The 12,602-nt window shown below is 42.2% G+C and overlaps 1 protein-coding gene across 1 annotated transcript in view; it reads left to right on the forward strand.

Moving 5' to 3' along the window:
• FAM126A (family with sequence similarity 126 member A) overlaps positions 1-12,602 on the forward strand; it is an 85,074-nt gene that overhangs the window by 21,578 nt on the left and 50,894 nt on the right. The window contains exons 2-4 of the mRNA XM_018568870.1: positions 6,470-6,552; positions 8,401-8,502; positions 12,195-12,389. Of these exons, the coding sequence (XP_018424372.1) occupies positions 6,502-6,552; positions 8,401-8,502; positions 12,195-12,389 (348 nt within the window). The 5' untranslated portion in view covers positions 6,470-6,501. The remainder of the gene's footprint in view (positions 1-6,469; positions 6,553-8,400; positions 8,503-12,194; positions 12,390-12,602) is intronic.

The raw sequence follows: 12,602 nt of genomic DNA on the forward strand, positions 1-12,602 counted from the left end.
GCAGATATTAGAGTCGCAGCTGCAGTCTCTTCTCCTTGCTGGTGCGGGCTGTAGCTGTCTGTGTCCCTTTCACAGACCGCTGTAGACGGCACAGGAGGGGAGAAGAGACTGCGGCCGCTGACTCTGAAATCCCCCGCTCCCCCCCCTGTACCTCCGTTGCTGCTGCTCCTCGGTCAAGACTGTTCACAGTGTTACAAGTGCCCGCTCCTTTTCCACTTGATTAACTAAAGCGCTGAACACTGAAAAATGGCCTGGCCAGGAAGGGGGTCTAAACACCTGGTCTTGAAGTGGTTAAACTGTTTCCTTTTGGTTATATATATCTCAGTGTCAGCTGTCCATGCTCCCTTATATGTGTTTATATATGTATGTTTGTATATTAGTGTGTGGGTGGTATGTATGTATGTATGTGTAATTCTCAAATTGTGTAACTCCTATTTTCTGTGGAAATGGTGTAGCTCAGATTACTGCTTGGTATCTGAGTAATGAGCTCTTACGAGCTCCAAGCGCAGTACAAGAAGGATGCTAAGAGGGTTGTGTTAGAATTCAGCTATTCGTCGTTCTATAATATAAGCATTCCCCCGGCTTTTTGTCTGTTCCCAGTGGCACATCCAGGTGCGTGACATGGAAGATACTCATTGCACATCTATAGCCTCTCTCATTTAACCCTGATTATAAACAGCATGCAGATGGAATGAAATGTTATGATTTAACATCCCAGCTTAAGACGACTTGCTGAATGCAATTAGGATCTCAGGTAGACTGTCACAGCGTAAAAATGGCGCAAAAGGAGTTCAAAAAGTGTCAGCTGATATATAGAGTTTTTTTTTTTAACTTAGTTACTCAAAATGACCTATTGTGGAAGAAACATGGAGGCCATTACTTTGAATATGCTGGTTCCCTGGCTCTTTTTCTAACTCTCTGGCTTCAGGAAGCTACTGATCCGGAACAAGCATTCAGATACACTTCTGACATTTCTGACTTTCCTGATTTGATTATTTGTTCTGGGTCGATGATTTACAAGTTAGAGGTTCATTAGAACAGCAGTGACTATTTTCACACATTAAAGCCTATCTTCAGGTAAGAAACAAACCATAACCCCCCTTGCAGTGGGGCTACCCTCGCACTGCATGGATTAGCTGCTTGTTTTGGTCTAGGGGTATTGTGCAGAGCACTTTAACTTGCCCGATTCCCCCAGGCTCCGATGCCTGCTTCTTCTGCCCACTGCCGTTCCATTGTTTGGACGCCCACTGACCACACCGTGTCGTAGCCCTGCATCAGCACATTGAAGGGCCGTCGCCATACGACGGGCCATACAAGCCGTCGCGGAGAGGTGAGCGGGGATCGGGGTAATAAAAAGTCCTTCACACAGCTACCCTAGAAAATACAGAGCAGGGAACCCTTGCAGTGCATTGCTAACCCCACATTGGGGATAGTTTTGGTTTTGGTTTTTTACCTGGAGATTGGCTTCAACTTTATTTGAAGCATTACACAATTGCAATGCAAGTGTCAGAAATGTCAAGAGGCATGTCGCATAATTACCATTTATACGACAGGAAAATAAGGGCTCCCTACAGGTCAACTGTATAATTGTAGTAAACCTAGGAAATCCTTGCCTGCTTCTCTGTTGTATCTATTGATAGTCCTCCTTTCCATTGCATAAGCTGAAATCTTAGGGTGCTAAATTGGGGGTTCTTCCCTGACGCCTAGAGAAGATCCATTGTTGAAATAAGCATTGCACACTTGGCATCTCTTTTTTTCAACGTGTATACTCACACCGCATATGAGTCTCAAAGTCTGTCTTGTAAATCTACGGCCTTTGATGGAAAGAGGTCTATAATTTCACTTCAGGCTCTCTCCTGACTTCTGGGAGAGCTGTTAAGACTGTAAATTGGGAGGGTAGAGGAGTCCGTAATATCCTGTCTGTAAGCTTTATGGTTACGAGAGGAAAAATATAAACGTTAGAAATTCATGGCTGACCACAGATTGACATAACAAGGTAATTTTTAATAAAATTGCAAAATGTTTTGTCTGAAATATTTATATATTTGTCAATTTTATGTATTTTTAGTCCATATAGATTTTCCATTTAAACTGTCTCAGCCTGTTCCTTACATGCTTGCAAGTGAACACCAGTCTGTCGGCTATGAGAACAGAATTCTGTCAGGATTGACGTACAAGTGATGATGGTGATATAAATAGAGCAGTGACTAAAAGCTCCACTCGGGTATCAACAAATATTGTCCCGATTTTATAAGAGGCAAATGTATTCTTAAATGTATCTTGTTTATTTCCTCCAGATCTGTGTAGTAATCCAGTGTGAAAGTTTGACTGTGTGCAGGAGCTTCCTGTAATAAAGACCAGTCAGTGCTGCTCTGTTTTGTGTAGGGTGACTGGTCTTGTATCCGCCCCCTCCTATAGTTTTTCTTCAGGCAGCTTGTAGTGGGTGGGCCTTCTGGGCTCCTCCTGCCACTCTGTGATCTGCACAGGCTATGAACTGCACACTGATGTCAATGCTGCTTTTTGATAACTGTTTACAAACGCATTTGGTTCAAAGTGGATTTGTATGCTTTGTGGCTATTGAGTAAAATATTTAAATGAAAGTTTGTGCCTGGAGTGCAGCTATAATACACTACCTTGCTATATACTTGCAGGAACAAGACAGTTTGGTCTTTTGAGATGTATGCCTTAGATAGGTGTAGGCACTCGCAGGAAGTGACCGGATGCATCATGATCAAGTCATGTGAGTGCCTCAGTACTATCCGACTTTGAATTGAGGACACTCGGGGCGTACATGGAGCTTCCACATTTTTTCTTTTTCCTCCCCCTCCTCTTCTGTTTTTCTTCATTTTTTTTCTTTCCATCTCTGCTTTAAATTCACAAACCTCATTTAGTCACCATAAACAATGAGGCACTGCTATGATAGCACAAGAAAGTGCACATATAAATAAGCCAGCCATATGGCAGGGGCTGAATGCCTAATGTATGAGTGTGCACAACAACATTCAATCTCCTCATGCCTAGTAACGGCAATGATGCTCTTTTTGTTAAGAATCCACTGTGCTCAGGAGGGTGACTGTGCTTTAGCCATGACTGGTATCCTTGGGAATGGATGAAATCTGAAGTGGTTGCCTAGGAGTCTAAGAAGCTTGTTGGAGCCTACATGTGTGGAATGTGGCCTCCAGTCAGGCTTAGTGAAGTGTATTGGCACTAGGCAACCAAGGACACTGATCCAGGTTCAGATTTTCATGGGAAGCCGTGCAGATAAACAGATCACAGCAAAGTGGATTTGGCAGGGTAGAGACCAGCCTTGCACTGGTGAACCATTGGATGAGGTATATTGGGGCAATTAAAGCGACCTCGTGAGTCTTGTCAAAAATTCTAAATGGCCACGTCCTGCAATAGAAGAGCCAGTTCTAGGGCTGCAGATTCTTCAGGACACGATGGTTTGTCCCTCTGACTCCTGTGTCACTACAGGGAGAAGCAGTTATGAAGGGCAAAGGAGGGAAATTGGGAAAGCACGTTTTTTATTTTTTGCCATCTGTGAACCATTGGGGGAAATTTTCCTTCCCGTCCCATCGACACAACAGCAAGTGAGGGGAATGCTGTGTAAAGGTGGCCATACACTTTACAACCCTTGCAAGACTTCTGTTGTAAAGTACTTAAAAAAACGTACGATCTACCCATCTTGGACAGGCAGATTGTACTTGCTATCGTAGCAATCGCGTGCGCACACCGGCCCGTTCGGCAGTTGTTGAACAAGCAGGCCACTAACTCGCCGTGAATCGTACGATTCCCGGCAGGTTTTCCAGCCTGCTTGTTCGACGGAAGACGTGTGACCGTACAGTAGAAACGGTCGCATGCCGTCCATACACTGTGCGATTATCGTACAATCGTGGGATTTCCCGCAATTCTCGTACGATAATCGTGCAATGTATGGGCACCATTAGATAGAGCTGCCACCAAATTCTGTTGTAAAATGTTTCCTCCTTCTCTTTTCCTCTTTTCAGTAACAACTCAAAATTTTGGATTTTTCCTCACTTTTGCTAAGCTTTAAAGTTGTTGTAGTTGGTGGTGTTTTTATGTTTTTTTCTTTCCGTATTTCTCTCACTTTTTCTGTATTCATTATACCCTCCAAGTCTCCCAGGGCCTACTACAGAGAAGCATCTCCATAGCATGATGCCACCGCCATCATGTTTGTAATGGTGTTTTGATGATGTGTACTAATTGACTTGGCAAAATTCAGAAGTGTAGTCTGGTGGCCAAAAAGTTGAATTTTGGACTTCTAACAAAATTCCCAACCTTTTCTCATCCCTACTGGTCGATAAAAGCCACCAGCTGCCTGTTTTTTGTTCCTTCCCTCTCTGTAGACATTGTGAGGGGAATTTATCAAAACCTGGAGTAGTTGCCCATGGCAACCAATCAGCTTTTCATTTTCAAATCTTAAGAGACTGAAGAGAGAAGCTGATTTGTTGCCATTGGCAACTGCTCCCAGATTTTGTCTGCTCCAGTTTTGATAGATTCCCCCCTAATGTGTACACTTTACAAGGCCTTGTACAAGGCCTGAGTGTCTTGTAGCGTTTTTTTCTGTCCTAAAAAAAAACGCTAAAAAAAAATCCCATTAATTTCGATTGGCCCTGTCGCAATAAGCAAAACGCCTGTCGCTGGAAAAAGAACATAATATATTCAGCTCGTTTTGGCCCCATAGACTCAATAGGAAACGCCTGAAAACGCACGTTTGCTGTGTGTTTGCACGTTTGCTTATTAACATCAATGAGCTACAATCTGCTCACAAAAAGGTGGAATTTGATTTATGTGTATAAAACACACAAACGCTGTTGTCTAGGTGTGAACCCAGCCTAATAAACATCCTTCGCCCTATGTCTATAAGCACTTAACCCTTGCAGTGTGGAGGCAGCCCCACTGCAAGGGTTTTTTAAACTAGAGTTCTGCTTTAATTTAATGTTAGTTTTTTTTTCTTTTTTATATGGGGGTTTTTTTTGGGGGGGGGGGTTTACCAGCGTCGGTTATGCTAAGTGAGCTCTTGAGGAATAAAATAAGGAAGTTGTTTGTGCGGTTTTGTGTAAGACTTCCCAGATGGTACACACGGTTTTCTCTCAGCTGAGCGCCTCTCCTGCATAGTAACAAATCCCACAGGGTGTGTGAGGAAATCATGTCGCTGTAATGATGATACTTTGGTTTGCCTCATAGTCTATCGGGTTCATGGTCAGTCTTGTGACTGTTTCGTTCAAGTCATTATGGAGCTTAAGGATTTGGAATAAAATATTAGTAAGGATGAACTCCAGGCTGACAGTTGAATTCAGAGGTGAAATACAAATCCAGAGACTATTTTGTCTACCAAAGGATTTGCATTTCTGTACATTCGTTCAGATTTGTACAACCAGGTGGATGATGCCACTTTCTCTGTTACAGTTAAAGTGCACCTGTGCCCACACTATATGGACATTAAACTACTTACATATTGCTAATAAGCAGTAAAAAGAGCCATTCATCACCCCTCTAGGTCAAAAGTAGGCACCTCTAGCTGTTGTGGACCTCAAGTCCCATGAGGCATTGCACGATGCAGACAGCCACAGGCATGACTCTCAGAGGCAGAGGTATGATAGGATTCATAGTTAAATTACAACTGGAGGGCTGGAGTTGCCCACCCCTGCTCTAGGTGATTTCAAGATGAAGAATCGCATTGTTTTCAGTGTTGCTTGAAAAAGTAAATTTTTTAGCGCCAAACCCCTCGCCACTGTGAATCCCACAAAAAAGCTTAAAAATCTCCTTAAGACTCCTAAGTCGGGAAAAGAGCGGGAATTTTGGGCATGAAGAATCGCCTCGAGGAATACCAATAAAGGTTACCTCAGAGGATAACGCACCAGTTCGGAACACAGGTCAGCAAACACCCTCCCTAGTTGTGGCTTTTTTATGTGGCTTGTCACCTCAAAAAATGTATTGAGGGGGACTAAGTTACAGCTAAGCGAAGTGGATTTGCCCGAGTTGTAATGACTGGGAAAAGAGTGGGTTTGAAGTATTACTCGTTGGTTAATAAAGTTAAAATAAATAATTTTATATATATTTGGAATACCAATAAAATTTGCCGCGGCCATTTTTTGCCAATATCTGGTTGTCTTGTTTTATTTTATTATTTATAGCATATTTTAACTTAATGTTGTCTGCATGATTCACCCTGGCTCCCTGGTCAGCAGCGCTAATAGATGGATGTGTTTGCTTTAACATCGTGAAAGCTACATATTGTGAGTACTTGTACACATAGAAACCTGAAAATACAACAATCTCCTCCTTTTCTTTTTTCACCTTTTATGGAAACCTCCCGAAATTTGCCTTGACTTGTTAGTGCCAAACACATTCAACAAAAGAGGAACTTGTAATTTTACTTCTCTTTAATGAGCAGACATAGTACAAAGGTACATAGCAACATGCTTATCTCTTTATTTTCTTTCAGGAGGCCAACTGTAAACTGCTAGATGTGGGAAGATGTTGTCCACAGAGAGAGGAGTTGTTGAGGAATGGTTATCGGAGTTTAAGGTAATTATTAACTCGTTTCTCTGCTTATTGAAAACCTTTTCAAATCTGTTTATCCCGTCACTTAGATAATCCTTTTGTATTTGCCCGTCTGAGGATTCTTCTTGTTCTTTGAAGACTTGAAAATTGATTTTGTTTGACCATCGAGTTGATTAGGTCACAAGTGTGATTAAAGTCAGATTTAGGCCCTATTTACATGGTGCTTAAGGCTGCCGCTGGGGATTTCTGTGGCAAGAACCTACTGATGATTGCGGCAGGAATCTCAGGTGTGTCCGCACAGATGCCAATATTAATGCAAGTTAATGACAGGCTGACAGCGACCGCATCTGTCAGCAGCTGTTCACATGTTATCATACATTGAATGATTTCCCCATGGTGGTTAAGGATGGACATGATTGTGTCCAGGGACAATCATCTATCCCAATCTGCAGGCAATCGTTCCATGTTGGTTTACATGTGGACAGCCACTGACACAGATGCGGCTGCTGTCGGCCTGTCATTAACTTGCATTAATATTGACATCTGTGCGGACACACCTGAGATTCCTGCCACATATATGCCCGGCAGCAGCGTTTGAATGTAGCCTGTATATTGCATGGCTCCATATGCCTGGCTAATAATTCTTAGCAGCTCGTGGTGCTAAAATGATCATTTCTTAAACCCACTGTATAGCACTCTGGCCAGCTCCCTGCGTTCAGGGGCGGTGCATTGAAGTCAATGCAGCCACGCCCCCCGCCTGCAGTGTGATCGCCCACATCCGAATGCGTGGCATTATAGTGCCTGCGTTCCGGTCCAGTGCCATCTACAGCATTTTTGCAGATTGCACTGGACCGGAATGCAGGCACTAATATGCAATACAGTGAGTTCCAGAGCCTGACTGCTCTGGAACGCACTGTTTGTGGAGTGAACCGGCCCTCGAAGAACTCACAATCTATGGTCCCTATCTTACAGGCATACAATAAAGGGCCATTTTAGAGAAGGGCCAATTAACCTGTCTTTGGATTGTGAGAGGAAATTGGAGTACTTGGAGGAAACTCATGTTGTTGGTGTATATTTTTACCAATAAATGTTTAAAAGTAAACAAGTGATTTTATGATGCAGTATTGATCTGACGTAGCAGTACAAGTATTCATAAAATGAAGCTGACGCTGCTGCCGTCTCCCCTGCCGGTTATTTCAGATCACATGGCATGGTAATTTACTTTAGCTTTTTATGGACATTGATGATGTAACTGTTACGTATACAAGCAAGAGTTTCATTATCCCCGGCACCCAACTCTTTTCTCTCCATTTTCGAAGAAAATTTATGGGACAATTTGGACTTTTTTTTGTTTTTGTTTTAGAGACCATTGACTTTGCACGTCCTTTTTGCCAAAAAGGAGTTGCTTGTAGCAGTTTCAGTAGTTCCACTTCAGGGTAATAATCGATTATAATCGATTATGTTGATTAGTTGTTGCAGCCCTAATGTAAACCCGATCTCTAAGATCTCATGTAATCTGTTTTACCTTTTTGCGTCATCCATGTTTAATATTATCGTTATGCCATCTTGAAGTGCCTATTCCTCAGCATCAAGGTGATGGAAGTGTAGGTATGACTCAGTAAGAAAAACAATGACATCACCTAAAAGGTAGCCTTCTTTATTGTATCAGCTGCTGCTTTCCATTCAGGTACGTAGAGTTTTCATGCAGCTATTAATCATCTGTTGAATCCAAAGGTACAGATTCAAACTATGTAGCTAGAATTGTGCTGACATTGGAAGACTGAAAGCTTTTTCCATACAGTATTCAACATCCAGCTGGAGGGAAACAAGGGCCTCTGATTAACGTTTTTAAAGAAGATGTTTTGTTTTTAGAGTCTACCCGAAGCGTCCATTACAAGTTATGCTGTCAGTTTGAAAGAGAAGACGTCTTTGGTAGCTGCGTTGTATGAAGTGATTCAGGAGCCTCAGAGCGAGGTAAGCAACATGTCAATTCCAAATGTATGTTGCACAGCTGCCAGTAAGAAATTAGGGCAATATTGGTCATCGATTGGGGACAGTTTTTTTAATTTTCTTTTTTTAGTTAACCCTTTGACAATATTTTAAAGTCCTTTCTCCATCCTGCACTCACAGGAGAATGTAACAACATGACTTGCTCTCTGTAGAATCAGAAATGCAGCCAGTCTGAAACCCAGAGTTTGGCTTTAAAGAGCACTAGTCACAAATTTGCTTTTGCAGCCATCCACTCTAGAATTCCAAAAATAGTGCAGCCTTGCTTCTCAGGGATAGCTGTTTTTGTCCTGACCATTTTAATGTCTCCTTAAAAAGAATGAATAACTGAGTCTTTCTGTAAAGCTAGCCATATTCATCCCGGCAAAAGTCAATTTAAAAGTCGACAGAACTGGGTGGAAAATTCTTGCCCTAACAGTGACTGCATTCTATAATACAAACACAGTATAAGGAAGAGTGCAACAACCTGAGTAGATACTTATTGGGTATAGCATAACAGTTGATCAATGGATATATGCTGCCCAGTCTGCTGTGACTGGCTGGGTCATGAGGGTTAAAAAGTATATGTATAACTTACGGTTATGCTGTCACAGGGGAGCGAACAGTATCTCTGCATGCATAAGACAAAGGTGGATGTACTGCCAATTCGGAAGTCCAGGGTATTCCCAGGGTATCTCCAGCCCGCGAACGCGGCACTTGGAGGAAGGAGGGGGAAGGAAGATCTTGCCCGGCAATAAAAAAACCGCACTTTGCTGTGTATCTGTGCGGCGTGTGTCGCAAGCGTGGAACGGTCAGACCCAGTGGGTGGAACGGTACTCGTGGGTTTGAACGAGTATGGAGTTAGTAAATAGGCAGTGCTAACGGCTACGCGTTTCGAGGTAGTCCTCTTTTTCAAGCCTAAGAGCGGTGTTAGCCGCGGGAAATGGAACATCTTTTAAATCTTTTAGAACTGACAGGGGGGAGGAGTCAAGTCAGTGAGAGAGCCTTGATTGGTCCGACCGCCAGAAGGCAGACCGGCTGGCTTGAGGGCACTAGAAAACTGCTCCAAGAATTAGCATACCCCGATCTAGTAATCATTAGGGGGCTCGAATGTGTTAGTTCTCCAGGACCACACTAATTATACATAGTGGATGTTGGTATGTAGGCAAGCCAGATAATCAAATCCTACTTTATGGAATGTATACACATATGTGTATGGGGATGGGTGTATGCATGTACACACATGTTTCTGTCCATTTTTGATAAAAGTAACTTTTTTAAAAAAAGATAACGTTTTTAAAAAAACCTTTTAAAAAAACCTTTTTACGTGAGAGTGGATATTCCTTCTCCATGTAAACACGTAATCAAAAAGCATGCAGAGATACTGTTCGCTCCCCTGTGACAGCATAACCGTAAGTTATACATATACTTTTTAACCCTCATGACCCAGCAAGTCACACCAGACTGGGCAGCATATATCCATTGATCAACTGTTATGCTATACCCAATAAGTATCTACTCAGGTTGTTGCACTCTTCCTTATACTGTGTTTGTGAATGTGATTTACCGGGTCCCTCTCCCGGTTTGTTGAGGAGTTTATGCACACCATCCCCCAATATACCAACGACCAAGATAGTTGACCATACTACAGTGGAGCGCTTTCCATGCTTTTTTTTGTTTTGCATTCTATAATATGCAGTCACTGTCAAGCGGCTATGGCTGCCACAACTGCTTGAATAGAATAGTTGACAGGAAAGATTCCTCCATTCATGTTGTTGAATGTGGATGGGAGGAATCAGGTGATTTTCTTTGAAGATCTAGACAGAGGGCTTCACAAGGGCTGCCGTATTGCCTGCCTCAAGGCATTGTTGGTAACACACTCCTATTAAAAAGTTGTAGTTTTTCAGGATTACACTAATTAAAACTTAAAAGTCTAATTATAGTAATTTCTTTCGGTATCGGCTAGATGCAAATTGCCTTCAGCATTAGGATTGCAAAAAAGGAGTTCTCACCTGCTCCTATGGCATCACTCCCTTATTGGCCGAACAAGCGAGATGTTGCTCCTTCACAGGGCAGCAATATTTTGCCTCGGCAATGAGGAAGCAGTGCTGTTGGAACAGGTGAGAACCATTTTTAGGGATCCTGTTGCTGTCCAGTTGCCAACAGGCTCGCTAATGTGACATGCCCTTCAGTGTTTTTTCCTGCAAAATGAACACTGCAGCAGATTACACATGTGGGTCACCCAAGTGGTAGATGTCTTGTGTCGGCATATTCAGGAAAGATGTAATATCACCTGCACGCCATACAGCGATGCGGCTATGGGGGACTATGGTGTTGCTTTAAGGGACAACCACGGTGGCTCAGTGTAGATCCACAGAACAAAGGACAAGTCATCCAGCATTCAGTGCACAGGTACTCATTTATTCATAATGTGTCGCATCAGTCAAATAAGCCTACATGTTGATGCCTCACGGGGTCCCTTCCTCAAGGCGACTTGGTGACCCAAGTACTTTTTTGGGGGGGGGGGTCTAACTTTTTTTAAAGTTTATTCTTGAATGTATTAACATATGCCATGTTGTACATATGTTAAGTTGAAATCTTTTTAAAGAGAGAATAATTGGCACAGTAATCATTTTATTAAGCTGCATTAAACTCTTGCCTCAATAGCCCCAATGTATGAGCCTGGAGCTGAACATGAACGTTCTTTGCACTGAACTGATCACATAACAAGCTTGATATCTCAAAGTGCAGTTTTAAGTAAAACTGCAAAGTTTAATGCATCAATTAGATGAAGGAAATGGACGCAAACTGTGGTGATTCATTAAATGTTTGTTGTCTTGTCAGTAGTGTACGTGGAAGTAGTACTTTAAATTGCTGCTGCAGCTTAGCAATCCACCCAGCCAGCTTTTATTAAGAATTGCATGCATCAGAAGCAAACGGTTTATGTGAAAGAACCTGCCTTGAAAATGCGAGATAATTGAGTCTGTAGCGCTTTTCATGGCAGAATGGCAACTCTTCTTGCCTGAATGATGTGTATGCTGGCCTATTGAAAATGTTAATCTTCGTAGCCATGGCTCATTGCCCTGTACAGTGATGTCTAGGGCAACCTTGAAATTTCTGTTGTGTGTTCCTATGTCATAAAGGAGTAAAGTAAAACCATGAACGGATTGTTAATACTCACATTTGAGAATCTAACTCCAATAACTACATTTTGTATCTTAAATGGTCGGTTTAAAAAAAAAAAAATCCTTTATATGGAGAAGAGAACTTTGCTATTTTTTTTTTTTTTTTTTAACCCCCATTTCTCACTAGGACCGTGCCAGAGAAATCTAGGTTTTAGCTGCTTCTTTAAACTAAGGCTTTAGCTCCGTGGTAGGCTTTTCGGCTGTGCCGAAACTACAATTCCCATAATACCTTTAGCTTAGCTGAACATGTGTTACAGGGGAATTTTTGTTTTGTTTTTTTTACTAGTTCTGGTCTGTTGTAGTCAGCAGTAATGAGACCTGCAATCCTGTACTTAGCCTTCTTTATTGTGAAAAGAAGGTAGTAATGCACAGCCATAGATGTGAATGGACTACACGGGGAGATTTTATTTTACATTGACTTTCATATTTACGAGTCTGATAGGTATTCAAATGCTAATGCTAAATGTAGAATTTACATTTTGCTTCTGATAACAGTTTTTGGAGCCAGTCTGCCACCAGCTCTTTGAGTTCTACAGAAGCAGAGAAAAGCGCCTGAGAACATTCACACTTCAGTTCCTGCCAGAGCTCATATGGTGCTACCTATCTGTGTCCACCAGCAGAGACCTGCAGAGCAGTGGATGTATCGAAGCTCTGCTTCTCAGCATCTACAGGATTTATATAGCGCCAACAGTTTGCGCAGCGTTTTACAATAGAGGGAAGACATTACAATCACAATACAAATCAAGACAAGATGGTAAGGAGGGCCTTGCCCATGAAGGCTTATATTTGTATTTAAGCTTTAGCTGTAGCATGATAAAGGTTGATGTAATTTCACCTGTGAAAGGTATGACATGGGCTCAATTCACAAAGCTAACATGTCGGGATACAGATCCTTATTTAAAA

The sequence above is a fragment of the Nanorana parkeri genome, unplaced genomic scaffold, assembly GCF_000935625.1.
Source record: "Nanorana parkeri isolate BGI_ZX_2015 unplaced genomic scaffold, ASM93562v1 scaffold1256, whole genome shotgun sequence".
Classification (NCBI taxonomy): Eukaryota; Metazoa; Chordata; class Amphibia; order Anura; family Dicroglossidae; genus Nanorana; species Nanorana parkeri.